At 34.4% G+C, this 14,225-nt stretch overlaps 2 protein-coding genes across 3 annotated transcripts; one reads left to right on the top strand and one right to left on the bottom strand.

The window, feature by feature from the left end:
- The first annotated feature begins 4,281 nt into the window (after nt 1-4,281).
- LOC139859596 (protein WALLS ARE THIN 1-like) lies at nt 4,282-6,952 on the top strand. The gene is made up of 6 exons (XM_071848377.1): nt 4,282-4,585; nt 4,881-4,943; nt 5,042-5,158; nt 5,290-5,704; nt 6,098-6,249; nt 6,587-6,952. The coding sequence occupies exons 1-6, from the start codon at nt 4,359-4,361 to the stop codon at nt 6,759-6,761; spliced, it is 1,149 nt and encodes a 382-aa protein (XP_071704478.1). The 5' UTR covers nt 4,282-4,358; the 3' UTR covers nt 6,762-6,952.
- Nucleotides 6,953-8,716: 1,764 nt separating this feature from the next.
- On the bottom strand, nt 8,717-13,660 carry LOC139857548 (probable GTP-binding protein OBGC2). Of its 2 annotated transcripts, none has more exons than XM_071846357.1 (10): nt 13,480-13,660; nt 12,621-13,105; nt 12,309-12,400; nt 11,619-11,702; nt 11,372-11,449; nt 10,767-10,967; nt 10,171-10,278; nt 9,520-9,594; nt 9,168-9,388; nt 8,717-9,031 (listed from the first exon to the last, which is right to left on the bottom strand). In XM_071846357.1, exons 1-10 carry the CDS (start codon nt 13,596-13,598, stop codon nt 8,959-8,961), a joined length of 1,536 nt encoding a protein of 511 aa, XP_071702458.1. In that variant the 5' UTR covers nt 13,599-13,660; the 3' UTR covers nt 8,717-8,958. The 2 variants fall into 2 exon arrangements, with proteins under 2 accessions (XP_071702458.1, XP_071702460.1); XM_071846359.1 differs by having other exon boundaries at nt 12,621-13,096.
- Nucleotides 13,661-14,225: the final 565 nt, after the last annotated feature.

The following is a 14,225-nucleotide window of genomic DNA, read 5'->3' as shown; positions in this document are numbered from 1 at the left end:
AAAACGTTAAAGTTTAGTTACCAGGGTGCTCAAATTTGTAGAATATTTTGATAAACGTTTCTGGATGAAACAACTGAAATCTTGTGATCCACCTTTATATACAGATTACGTGCAACACTAAAACTATGAACTCACCAACCTTTGTGTTGACACTTGTTAGCATGTTTATTCTCAGGTTTCCTAGAAGTCTTCCGCTGTTTGCTTATATGTTAGACAAGCTATGTGCATGGAGTATTACATGACATATTTTTCAAGGAAACGTTGCATTCACCAAATCATCACCATGTATCTTATTTTGACTGCATTGTCAACGGAAGTATTATTGTAAACTATTATTTACGATGATTGTCTATATGTAGAAATCATCAGATGTCGAAAACCTTTGATTTAAATATTCATTTATGGTGTGCCTTTTTAAAAGAATGCAATGTTTACAAAACGTATCATATAGAGGTCAAATACCTCGCAATGAAATCGATGAATGACGTGTTCGTCCATATGGATTTGGAGCGATCGTCACACCATAGATGCTTACTTTGCTCATGTTCTTTCTTTCTTTCTTCTCTATTTTTCATGAAAATAATAAAATGAGAGATATCCGAAACTTTCAGGAGATAATTGGGTTTATAACCCGAATTTTCATTTGAACCCTCAAATTTTCAAAATTAATAAAACAAGTCCCTCCTGATCTGGGATAGTGCGCGGAGCACACATACAGCGCCCAAAGCGCACTAAGCTGGAGTAGGGCTATCACAAGTTTGAGATAAACTCTGTTTTTTATGTTTGACTATGAATATGATTTATGAGTTCCCACATCGTATTGATGTTTGCAGTACCATCAAATGTTGGACACTCCCTATTTAGAGTAAGAATCAAACCTGAGTTGGCATTATCCCAAGCTATATCCCACCCTCTTACCACTCAGTCCAAGCTTATATTTATTTCTTATCTATTTATGACAATTAATTTAAGAGAATCTAAAAAGAAATAATGGATAATAGATATGAGATAGAGGGAATATTTTTTTAGCATATAAGTACGCTTCATGCATTAAAATTTTTTACTCTCCCAAAAAAATTCTATCAATTCCTGCCCCTATTTGTGACCACTTTTTACGATTATTTTGACTACCTTAAGATATGTTGCTAGTAAGATTTAAAATGAGACTATTATTAGGTTTTCAAGACTAGTGGCGGAACTTAAACGTAAGGTATTATGGGGGGCTAAATTTATATTGATATTGCGTATTGTATACACATTTTATATATTTTTTCAATGACAATATTTATCATAATTGTACATCGTTTAAGCGAGCTTCTTAAACTTACGTTATTTATTTAGTTTAAAATTGATTACAATTCAAATACGACCAAGAGTTGCGGAAAAGAAGTTAATTGTTGATAAATGTAATTTGTGCGAGTCTTCACAAAAAGACTATAGATACTGATGGAGACTCTGATTTATTTGATTTGAAACCTTAAATGTTCGTAATTTAAAGAGCTATAAATATCACTATTTAGTGAATTTTTCACTAACCCCCTCCATTGTGCACAAAAAGAAAATAAATAAATAAATAAATAAATAAAATAACCATTTATCACCACGGCCCTATAACATTTACGTTATAGTTATACCACTCGGATAAACTTCAAAACAAATCCACGTTAAAGTCACCGTCGCGAATATGATGCATTTAGTACTACTGTTGTTTTATAAGATCCTTGCACTTCCATAACGTTGGCGTGATTTGGTTTAAGCAACGAATCCTGACGTGATAAATCTTCGTAATAAAAAGAGTATACATTATTATTTTTTCCTTGTATCGATAGAAGAAACATAATAATTTAGTACTTTTTTCTACCTTTTCACTAAACATTCAATTACATATTTTAAAATATTCTCTCAATCCTTTCATAACATTTATGACCACGCCCCTAAAAATAACATTTTTTACGGCGAAAAAATGAAATATATTAAGAAAAACCTTCATCGGAACGATGAATATTATCACCAAATTACAATGCAAAAGGCTTTTGAGCCCAAACGAAATGACATAATCCAAAAAATTGAAGTTACAATGAAAACAGAGTTAAAGCTCTCATCTTCTTAGCAGGATCATTATTTCTGAAAACACCAAGCCCAAAGTTAAATGGGCCAAAGATCTAAGTGGATCACTGGGCCCACTCCAAAACTGGACTTAAGTAGAAACCTTCACTGGCCCATCGTATACTTAACCCTAAGAACTCGCCACTTGATTGAAAGACCTCAGCTTCTTCAACCAATTGAATTAAACACCCAAACACTTCGGTGATTCTAATCCAATGTACTCCATTGACGGTGTAAGGTGGATAAATGTCGGAATTTAAGATACAAACAACTGAAATTGAAAGTGAAGATGCCGTTAGAATAAGGAGTATGTGACAGAACTGAATGATTCCTTGACTATTGATAATATAAGAAAAGAGTTGCAAAAACTTGAGATACGATTGTGGTGGTAATATGAAATCGGCCAGTGCCCCGGATAAAGAAAAGGATATTGTAACAGTCAAGAAAGTTGAGAGCAGGGAGTTGGAACAGATTTAATAGAGAAAAAGACAGAATGTTGCATCGAACCCGCCACTCATGGTTTTGGTTTTGGAATTTTAACAGGAGTTTCATCATCCGCCATGTTTTGAATAATAACACTAAAGTTATGCATTTCTTCCTTGAATGTCAATTTTTGCCCCGAATTGCTTACCATTGATCTTGCTATTTTTTTGATTTGTTTCATGCCCTACAACATGAGAAATCTCGCTAGTTGTATCAAAGGCCTCTGAAATATCCGGAATATCATCAATCCAATTGCTATCAGATCCTTTGATGATAACCTTTTTTTGTTCAATAAAAGGTTCACTAACTTTGTTGGTGGGTATGCATCGAGCCCTTATCTTTTCACATGAGCTTCGACATTGGCTACCAATACACTGCTCATCTAATACTTGATTCTCGGATTCAATAACATCAGTGGGATTGCATTTTCATTAACGATTAGTCATACCATTAGAAAAAACTTAAAAATAACATTGTCTGTCATAGTCATACCATTAGAAAAAACTTCAAAACAACTCAACGTCAAAGTCACGTTTGCGAATATCCTAACTTCATTTATTAATGTTGTAGTAAACTCCGAACAAAAATATAACATAAAACAAATTTTATTATATTACTACACATTATTTTAATTTTATATAATAACATGTTGAATGAAAACAAATTTAGCAAAGCAATTAGGTATAGCTTAATGGTCACCGAGTTCACTGTGAAGCAGAAGACCCATGTTCAAATTTTGGTAACGATCAAGATCGAATTAAAAATGGACTCTTGACCGGAAGGGCGCCAATATGCGCAATTCACCTGGTTACGGGACTTATCGCTCGGAGTGCTCGTCACCCAGAACTCACTAGTAGGGACTCAATGTGATTGTTGCTATGGAGGTTTCCTCTGCGAATTCAAAAAAAAAATTAAGCACCTTAGTGTACAATAAATAAAAAAATAGGACAAAAGATTCAAAAGGGTAATATAAATGTTCAGAATTACCAATTAAGTTAATATGACTTTCCTCGATGGCCTAAAAGAGATCAAATACTTTAATTCATTCCCAAAAAGTATTAATATTTTTATAAGTGTGAAATTTGGGTAATATTGTCACAAAGGTTAGTCAAATTTTGTTATGTGCTCAAATTTTGTTACATGCATGGTGGGTTCATGAAACAAAAAAATGATAAAAATGGTCACTTCGGTATCCCTTTGTAACTTTCTTTAAATTTTTTTATTTTTTAAATTTTTTTTATTTATTCTAAATTTATTTTTTTCTTTTTTATTTCTTCTTATTTTTAATTTTTTTATCCCAAGTTCTAATCGTATAACAAAATTTGACTAACTTTCGTTAATAAGTTGACAATATTACTTCAATTTCACATTTTTTAAAACAATAATTTTTTTGAGAATGAATTAAAATATAAATTTCTTTTAGGGCTTTAGAGAATATCATACGGTAATTTTGAACAATTATACTACCTTTTAGGCCATTTGCACGGAAGAATATTAAAATCGATTGGAATATACACTTTTCATTAATTTCTTTTGTATTTGTATCTACACCTTTTAGACAGTGCTAGCTATTAAGTGTTGACATTTCTCTTCTACTTTGAATTTATGGACCCACATTTTCCCAACTGGAATACATAATTTATGAACAGAAGAGGAGTTTGATCCTATATTTATACCTCCTCAAAACTTGCCATTCTCACCACCTCCTGCCTTTCATTCTTCTCAGGTCACCACCAGATAACCTGTTTGTGTTCAATAACTGTCACAAGATGGCGGAAACCGGTGGTGGCGTTACGGTTACCGACAAAATAAAAGGATGGTTTCCGGAAAGGGTTCAACTTCACTTAGCCATGCTTGCTTTGCAATTTGGTTATGCCGGTTTTCATGTTGTTTCTAGAGCTGCCCTTAATATGGGCATCTCCAAGATTGTTTTCCCCGTCTATCGAAACATTTTAGCTTTCGTCCTTCTCCTCCCTTTCGCCTATTTTCTTGAAAAGTACGTAATATTAATTATAAACAAATACTTTACTTATAAATGAGAACTAAGTCTAAACGGGTAAACGGGTAAACAGATAAAGTTTTCTCAGAACTGATACTATGAAAAAATGTTTTGTCTGCTTATTTGTGGATTGGTTTTTAACACAACATATAAGTAGTCTCAGAGTGCTTATTACAAACTGCTTATTTTAAACGAAATGTGAACATTTTTTTTATAGTTAGTTCTCGAGTTACTTATTTCAAACTGTTTATTATCTATCTGATTATTGACGTCACTATTTTTCTTTGATCAGGAAGGAACGACCGCCGATTAATCTTAATTTTCTCGTCCAATTCTTTTTTCTCGCGATAGTAGGGTACGCACGAGTAAATCAAACAATTGATCATAAACCACGATCCTAATTATCGTTCACTTATTTTTTTCTAATTTTAAATTTGTTTAATAAATAATTAGGATCACCGCGAATCAAGCTTTCTACTTATTAGGTTTGGACAACACTTCTCCAACATTTGCATCCGCCATTCAAAACTCCGTTCCCGCCATCACATTTCTCATGGCAGTGGTTCTCCGGTAAGCTCGTCTGTATTTGACTAATAAAACTTCTCTTAATTATTTATTCATTTTACTTAAAAAATTTTAGAACGACATACCTAAAATCTAACTCACCTTAATAATAAAATTATACCTCGCTTTGGTTACAGGATAGAAAAGTTGAGGCTAGACCGAAAAGATGGAGTATCAAAAGTGGCCGGAACATTATTTTGTATAGCCGGTGCATCTGTGATCACACTTTACAAGGGTCCAACAATATACAGCTCGTCACCATCGTTACATAGTGTTAGGGCAGCTTCGCCTGTGTTACAATCATTAGGTGATGCAAATGGCAAAAGTTGGGCTCTTGGGTGCTTGTTTTTAATCGGTCATTGCTTGTCGTGGTCCGGGTGGCTAGTGTTGCAAGCTCCGGTCTTAAAGAAGTATCCTGCTCGCCTTTCGTTCACTTCGTACCAATGCTTTTTCGGAGTCCTACAATTTCTAGTTTTGGCTGCTTTTATGGAAAGAGATATCAACGCTTGGGCTATTCGCTCGGGTGCTGAGCTTTTTAGCGTGTTTTATGCGGTGAGTGATTTTAATTCATGACCTCACGTCCAAACCTCAGTAGAAGCATATCTTGGGTGACAGGGTCAGAAACAGCTACGGAATAACCTAGTTAGACTGCGTACATCTTATTAAAAAATATTTGTCATCTTGAGTAGTCTGAACAAAGAAAATTAACCTTATATGTTTACCGTTTATTTCAGATCAATTCAACCTTGCCCTTTTCTTATACAAAAAGTTATGTGTTTAGTCTAGATATGTTTTGAATCGACAGTCAACACATCTGTACAAAGAAAACCTTATTTGTTCGCTTCGTTTATTTCTATCTTTATATTTTGTCAATTCTCTTAGAACTTTAAAAGATAGTAAAATTTGGGTATATATTCATAAAATGTATAATTTGTTATAATGTAGGGTGTGGTAGCATCCGGGATCGCATTTGCTGTACAGATATGGTGCATTGACAGAGGTGGCCCAGTTTTTGTGGCCTTGTATCAACCGGTTCAAACCCTTGTGGTTGCTCTCATGGCTTCAGTCGCTTTAGGCGAAGAGTTCTATCTTGGCGGGTGTGTCTTAAATATCAACATCAAAATTAATTTTCGCTAACGAAAGTTATAATCATTTTTGTGCTTGTAAAATGACTACTCAAAAATATCATATTCAAATTTTAGTACAAAGATAATAAATTAAATGATAGTAGTAGTAATGTAGTTGGAGACATGCCCACATGTACTTGCACAACACCTCAAGGGATTATCTGTTTTGTGGGTCAAACCGTATATACACATGAACTCAACAACTTAAATTGTGGGACCCGAATATTCAACATTCAAAACTATGACTTGTGATAAACGAAAACGGTCAAAGAATAAACGTACGTTGTGTATTTTTGATCATGTGCAGGATAATAGGCGCGGTGTTGATCATAACGGGCTTGTATCTTGTGCTATGGGGAAAGAATGAAGAGAGGAAGTTTATGTTACTCCAAGTGCCAACGGACCATGGTGTACCAAGGCTAACCGGTCACAACAAGTCGATCACACAACCTCTACTCCCTCAATCGACCGAAGGCGTTTGATTAGACATAACACTTACGTTTTTTTGCAACTAGTGTGTGGTTTTGGTTCTTTGAAGCAAAAGTATGGATGTTAATAGGCATCTTATTATGTAAGAAAGAGAAAAAGTTTGGTGTGTTTATTGAACATGTTTTATTGTTTGGCGTGTTCCCGTTATTAGTGCTAAAATTTTTTAGTCTACGTGATTATATTACATGTGCTTAGATAAGTGGTTTTTATTCATATTTACTATGTATTTGATCATTTCAAACCGAATAGTATGAGGTATTTCGGTTTCTTGTAGCGTTATGGTAACATGTAAATATATTGTATGGTTTTTAATATCAAAATATCAATAGATATATATAGATATTATTCTGAAAAAGATATGGAGAGTATATTCATGATGGTAGCATGCCTTCTCACTTTCGAAAAGAGAAAGTTAGATGAAGGAATATGATGAGTAATGTTCCTTAAAATTGGGACCATTGATTATTCATGATAATTAAACTCTTATATTAATGATAAAATATAAAAAAGTGGATTTGATTACCTATAATATCATAATATATGATCTATATTAACGATCATTAAAGTACATCAAGATTTGTCGATACTAATATGGACAAAAAATATGAAGCTTGTGAACTTGTTACCATAGTCGGTCCACATTCCCAATTTAAACAAACACCAGATGATTTTTCGTGAACCGATACAACTCAATTCGCTCTTAAGTCGATGATGATTCAGGATCAACATAAACAACATAACGGTTATTCGGATCATACAAACTATCATGTTTCGAACGAGAAATTAAGTATGTAAATCGCGGGGTATGATAAATTTGACTAAAATTAGACGCATAAGATCATTGATATTGGCTAATGATCATATTTAGTCATACACTATCAAACATGCATTATACTGCATATTTGATGGTGTATGGTTAAAATTAATTGTGTACGGATCACCTCCCATTGATATTCCTTCAGCCCTCACCCTCGTTCTCACTGTGTTACGCGAGAACACCAATATTAGCAACAAGTTTTTATTTAGTTCTCACTCAATTACCCTAAATTTTCTTACTGGTGAGAGCGAATGCGAGCATGTACATTCGCATCTATGGCATCACACTGTTTGTATATTTTGCACTAGCATTTGTATTTGGTTTTAGTTAATGAATTTAGTGTATCCCAGTAATACTAAGAAGGATGTCATGGATATCAGGGTTAAATGCTCATTCACTTTTGGGGAAAAAGTATTAATGTGTCAGTAATGTGACAATTAATTACGGGAGAAATCTTAGAGATGAATTCTTCAACTATTCACTCCCTAGTGAAGCCTTGTTGGGTACTTGGATGTGTTCCCTTCACAAATCGAAAATAAGAATGGTTGAACAAGCCACTATTAAGAGCATGCTTTGCCGTACAAAGGACGACCGACAAAAAACATTTCTATGATGGCGCATAAGTTGAGCAACACATTTTCGTGTAGGCATATATTTAGTTGAAGCATGCTTCACCATACGAGACTTTTATCACCTGACGAAAACCTCTTATGGTGACAAAGAGGCTGATATGGTAGTATCCCTCATGGCGAAATTCAGAGGGGCTATTTACTTTTTTTTTTTTTTTTTTAATTTGCTCCTAATTCCATTTGCTTCTGATTTCATTTGCCTCTGTCGGGAAGGGGTGTCTGATTCTATGTATCCTAGAAACATACCAATTTTCAGATTAAGTGACAAAGAAACAACAATTTTACTTTCTGAAATACGAGCTGTACGGAAAACGAATCATTAAGTGAAAAATAAAGGGTCTAGCACCAACCTCAAGGCCTTTAAGTAGAATTGCCTTAATAGTAGTTTAGTCTTAACATTACTAAGATATTCATTTATTTATCTATTTTACAAATAAAATACTAAAAGTTACAAACTTCACTAGATACCCTTTAACACCTAAAAGACTAAAACCGCATCTGCTACATATACAATATCTATTTCTCTTTCACATATGTATACCAACCTATTACAAGTAGGAAGCAAGCTACATAATGAATGTGGTCCAATCTTCTTAAAATATGCATACATTGGGTTGAATTTGTACTACAAGTCTAAAAGAAAAAGACTTGTAATCTAAATGATCATATACCTGGACTAAACATTCAAGGCCCTAATCATGCATGCTTCGGTTTATGTCACTGCGGTGAAGACGGAAAAAGCGGTTATTCAGATTGCTGGCATCTTCTTAAAGCTGATCTAATTTCCCTCAGCAATTCATCGATATTCCTCCCTTTCCTGTAACATGTAATCATGCTGATAAACAATGTAGACTACAAAAACAAGGATCTAGGATTTAAATTTCTAGAGATCAACTCATGTTTTTCATACATGACAATGCAAAAAAGTTAAAGAGTGAGAGATGAATACTTACAGAACACTAACGCCTACAACAGCAACAGGTTGTGGAAATTCATCAATTTCTTTTATCTTTTTATCTTCGTTAGATATAGATATAGATACGGTATCTGAAAGACCTCCTTCATCAGAAGAAGATTGAACGGGCCTTTCAAAGTTCAACGACGTTTGGCCAGTTGACTCTTCAGTACCAATTTTCTGTATTTCTTCAATAAAAAACGGAAGTCTATCCTTTGCCTGTAACGATAATTCATTATGTATGTTAAAGTAATCAATTGGATAACATTATATATATTTTAATATACAAAACAAGGGACTACAGAAAATAATAGGGACAGCACAATATTATCAACATCAGTACCATATACCTCAGGTATATCAATCTTATTTAGAACCACCACATATGGCCTTTCAAGATATTCGGGATTGTACATCCTTAACTCCTACAAAAAAAAATCTCATTTAAAAAATTAAAATAGAAAATAATAAGTTATATAGGCCTGTGAACGAATCAAACGTTCAGTGAACATTTCGTAAATCGTTCGGTGAGAGACTCATTTATCTTCAGTGAACATTTCGTAAATCGTTCGGTGAGAAACTCATTTATGTTCGTTCATTTTGTTGAATAAACAAACACGGACATGATTTTTCATTCGTTTACTTAAATGGAACGAACATGAACAAATCTTCCATTTGTTAAATTACGTTCGTGATATAAATTATATTAGTTTCATATATTTCTCAATAACGATTTTCATATCAGGGATTTTTTTATGAAATTGATTTTGTATGTAATTTAAGCTCAAGTGAAAATGCATTAATTTACATATTCATTTGTTTACCTTCGTGAACAAACATATTTACTTAATATACGAACATGAACACGAAAATTCATTTGTGTTTGTTCGTTAGTATGGTAAAACCTAACTAATGAACATAAATAGCCTCCGTTTGTGTTCGTTAGGTTCATTTAAAAGCCTAATGTTATAACCGGGGGAGGAGAGAGAGTATAGCCATACTTCTTTCACAATTCTGTAGTCATACACAGGATCCTGGGCTGCGGCATCAACAACATGGACCAACATTCGAGTTCTCCTCAAGTGCCTTAAGAAATTGCGTCCAAGTCCCTGATAAATGATAACATCATCTAAAATCAGCTTAATAGCAAGGTTGGAAAAGTCGCAAGACAGAGACGAGTCGGTCGGGACTTTGAAACGACTAGTGAGTTGAGTCGGAGTCGAGACGGACGTTGACTAACGTTGACTTTTAGTAATATGTTTAACATATACTTGTATATTATATATTACACATAAATAAATCAAACATAAATAATTCAAATGTAAATATTTCAAACATATGTATAGGGCACAAAATCTGAGTATTAAAAAAGATTAAAATTTTGACCTAACGTTGACCAACCTTGACTTTGACCGACTCAGATAAACTCATACCGACTTTGACGGACTTTGACCTAACTTTTTAGCGTTAGACGTTTTTAAGCGAAACGGGACAGGCTAGTCACCAAGCCTACTAGTCGGCCGAGACGACCGCCTTTTACAACACTACTTAATAGTCCAACAAAAAGAAATTAAATAAAATAACAATTTAGGGGTACCTTTCCTAAATGTGCCCCCTCAATAAGACCGGGAAGATCGGCTAAAGTTGCTTCGGATGAAAATTTCCCTGCCCCTAAACTAGGGTCACCCTCAAGGCGTCCAAGATTTGGCATTAAGGTTGTGAACGGGTAATCAGCAATATCGGGTCTTGCAAGTGTTATAGCTGATAGTAACGTTGATTTTCCTGCATTTGGGAGTCCCTAAAGATAACCATGTCTGCTATCAAAAATTAGGCCAATATGTAAGCATACGTACAAGGTTGCAAAAATCGCTACTCGGGAAGTACTCGGTCATGACTTTTTAGGGAGTACTCGGATGACCAAGTTTGACTTTGATCGATTCTGACTGAGTTTTGACCGATTTTGACTGATTTTCGAGTAATCTCAAGTTCTGGTCAAATTTTAACCGGTTTTTGGAGTAATCTCGAGTTTTAGGCGTTTAAACGAGATTTGACCAAGTTTGACCAAGTACTTGCCGAGTACTCTGCAAGTTGCAAAAACTGAGTACTCGCCGAGTAATCTCTAGTTCTGCAACACCTTACACATATAAATGTATATGTTAACTCCAACTTTGCTCCTGATTAATGATTAATGAATATACTTACAACAAGACCAACATCCGCGACAACTCTCAGTATTAACTGCAAAGTGACCTCCTCCCCAGGTTGACCAATAACCAACACCTGCAGGACCACCTTAGATTGTGAATTTTTTATTGTCATATGTTATGTAAATTTATTGCCCACTTTTCAGAGTGAAAAAAAATAGAAAAAACAAAAATTGATTTATCGGAAGAATAGAGTAAGCACGGTTAATGAGATATAACAAAAATACTGTTACGCTGAGCTTTACCTTATCATTTTCATCCCTCATCACATTTGTTGTCAAATCCATCATCTTCTTCTTTTTATGTTCCGGCAATTCTAATAGACTAATCTGCCACACGGAAAGGAATAACGTCCTTATACAAAATAGCCACATGTTTTTGGAGATTTTATCACATTTGAGGAATTAATAAATTATAAAATATGATTTTACAAATATATATTTGATGATTCTCTTTTAATGGTTATGAATCAACTGAGAGTGTCAGTGTGTTACTTAAACATTTTTAAAAGAAAACTTCGTGTACCTCACAAGTCATATCGTACAAAAAGAACCATCACGAAACAATCTTTTATAAGGGTTGATGAAACTATTAACTTAAAGCTTTGTGAATGCTATGTTGATTGTGGCTTATGGTTATATGAATATAAAAATCGTAATCAATGCTTAATTTCAAGCGGAGAATATGCATCATCTATCTGGGGATAGAGCGAGTGTGTGTTTAAAAACAATAATCATTCTCCTTGCAAGAAAACATGATATCGTAACGGTCAATGCAGGTTATGTATCAAGAAAATCACGATTAAAAGAATTATATGGCTGAAAAAGAATTTATGACAATGAATTATTAACAAATTCTAGGTGACTTAAGATGCAATAACCATTCATATTGTTAAAATTTCACTCGAAGATTCAAGTTTAACAAGGAATACTCACCCCTCCTTGACCACCCCTAGCAACAAGAATTTCATCACCATGACGAGCTAAATCAGCTAAAAACTTGCCTCGTTTGTGTTTTACAACAGTACCTGTTAATACACAAAACCAAGCTAGAATCAGATTATAAAGTAGAAAAAATTGCATAAAAAGGTAGCCAAAAGTGGTCTAATTTCAGCATCGAGTAATCATCTTCGTTCTCACCCATGCAATAGAAATCAGACAAAACTGTGTTTTCTTTTAATGCAATTGTCCACGTACATAAAAGACGTAAAAAAAGATAAAAAGGCGCAAAATAAATAAATGTCAAACCTAAAGGTACCGGAATACGCAACGTTGGGGCAGCTAATCCATTTCTCACTAAAGAACTAAATCCACCCATTTTATCAACATTTCCACCACGTTTTGCATTATATCGACCCTTATTATGAAAATCCAACAACGTATCTTTCGCCTCGTCAGCATAAATCACAACATCCCCTCCATGTCCACCCATTGGTAAAATAAGCGAACCGTCAAAGTCCCGTTTATAAGCACCTTTTATCCTTGCTTTCGCTTTTTCCTCTTTGGTCAACGACTTTGAAACGGCCTTTTGATCACGCATACTAAAAGTTGCACCGTGACCTCCGTCTCCAGCACGAACCGTTATGTTCGCTTGATCGAAATACTTGTGAGGTTCTCTTGAAAGACTCTCTAAGCTTGGAGATGGCTGGTCTTTAGTTTTAGCAAGTCCGCACTTTAACGTACGGCGTCCGAATTTATTCGGAACGTTTTTTTGCACATTCCAACTGCTGAAACTATAAATTGCAGTTGTTACACATTGTTATTATGCTTATTACCACATAATTCAGTTCAGTATACAGATGACATTTATGGTCAAATAGCGAAACTATAATCGAATTCAGTATCAACGAACATTATAACATGCGCAGTATCCAATTTGCGAGCGTGTAATTTTACTAGAAGTCTATACAGAGGCTCAATTTGATATGATACAACAAAACCCTAGAAATTTAAACATGTACTTACCGTCTAACAGTGTTAATTTCATGATACATAATAATAATATAATATAAAGAGTTAAACGTATAAGATTAGACGCTAATGATTACAAGATATGCATAGAGATGTAAGAAAACAAAAACCTGCAAATAGTTATGTAAGACTATACCTATAATTGAGAGGAAGTAGATGGTGAGACAAGGTTTGTAATTGATGGTGAAAGATAGAGGTTCCGAGAAACGGAGACGGTGACGGCGGTGAACGGACCGTAACGACAGGGGTTATCATATTACGGCACCGGTAAATTGGACCTTGCTTCAGTTCGCGGGTGTGTTTGGTGTGTGGATAGAATATGGCGCAAATTGTTTTGAAATAAATAAATATATTAACATATCTTTTTTGGCTGTAAATATCATACGAGTATCAAACATTCGGTTTCAAACTTATGATTTTTACTTTAATTATCATTTTTCTTGAACCTGTTGAGGTTCTTTTGTGAGTGTATAAATGTATAATCCCCATTTGATTTTGTTTTTTTAACGCAAATTATATACTACTGCGAATTAATTTTGATATATACGATTGTCTCTGCCAACGAAGCATTGCTTCAACGGCATCCCCTTCACCTTGTGTGTTGGGACTGGGGGTTAGGTCATGAGTTCGAGCCTCGCTCTGCCCATCCTATTAATTAATCTGCCTGAAATATGGATATCCAGATTGACCTCAGGGGGTTTTTTCCCGGATCCATTCAAGATTCAAACCCGGTCCGCCTCCCCCTCGGATGGTTAATGGATCGGGTTCCTGTAATGCGATTCGGGTTTCCTAGTTAAGACTATTTAAGATGATAGTTAAACATGATGATATATCCATTATAAGTTTTATAAGTTTTGATTAATCCACTAAGATGGTGCATTA

The sequence above is a fragment of the Rutidosis leptorrhynchoides genome, chromosome 7 (assembly GCF_046630445.1).
Source record: "Rutidosis leptorrhynchoides isolate AG116_Rl617_1_P2 chromosome 7, CSIRO_AGI_Rlap_v1, whole genome shotgun sequence".
Classification (NCBI taxonomy): Eukaryota; Viridiplantae; Streptophyta; class Magnoliopsida; order Asterales; family Asteraceae; genus Rutidosis; species Rutidosis leptorrhynchoides.
This window is presented reverse-complemented; position numbering and strand designations above follow the sequence as displayed.

What these genes read in the sequence shown, in the direction of transcription:
- LOC139859596 (XM_071848377.1), top strand. Translation starts at nt 4,359, where the DNA reads ATGGCGGAAACCGGTGGTGGCGTTACGGTTACCGACAAAATAAAAGGA. An exon ending in TTCGCCTATTTTCTTGAAAA is followed by an intron (nt 4,586 to 4,880) that starts GTACGTAATATT and finishes TTCTTTGATCAG; the next exon opens with GAAGGAACGACCGCCGATTA. An exon ending in CTCATGGCAGTGGTTCTCCG is followed by an intron (nt 5,159 to 5,289) that starts GTAAGCTCGTCT and finishes CTTTGGTTACAG; the next exon opens with GATAGAAAAGTTGAGGCTAG.
- LOC139857548 (XM_071846357.1), bottom strand. Translation starts at nt 13,598, where the DNA reads ATGATAACCCCTGTCGTTACGGTCCGTTCACCGCCGTCACCGTCTCCG. An exon ending in GCGTATTCCGGTACCTTTAG is followed by an intron (nt 12,401 to 12,620) that starts GTTTGACATTTA and finishes GTGTATTAACAG; the next exon opens with GTACTGTTGTAAAACACAAA. An exon ending in GTTGTAGGCGTTAGTGTTCT is followed by an intron (nt 9,032 to 9,167) that starts GTAAGTATTCAT and finishes TACATGTTACAG; the next exon opens with GAAAGGGAGGAATATCGATG.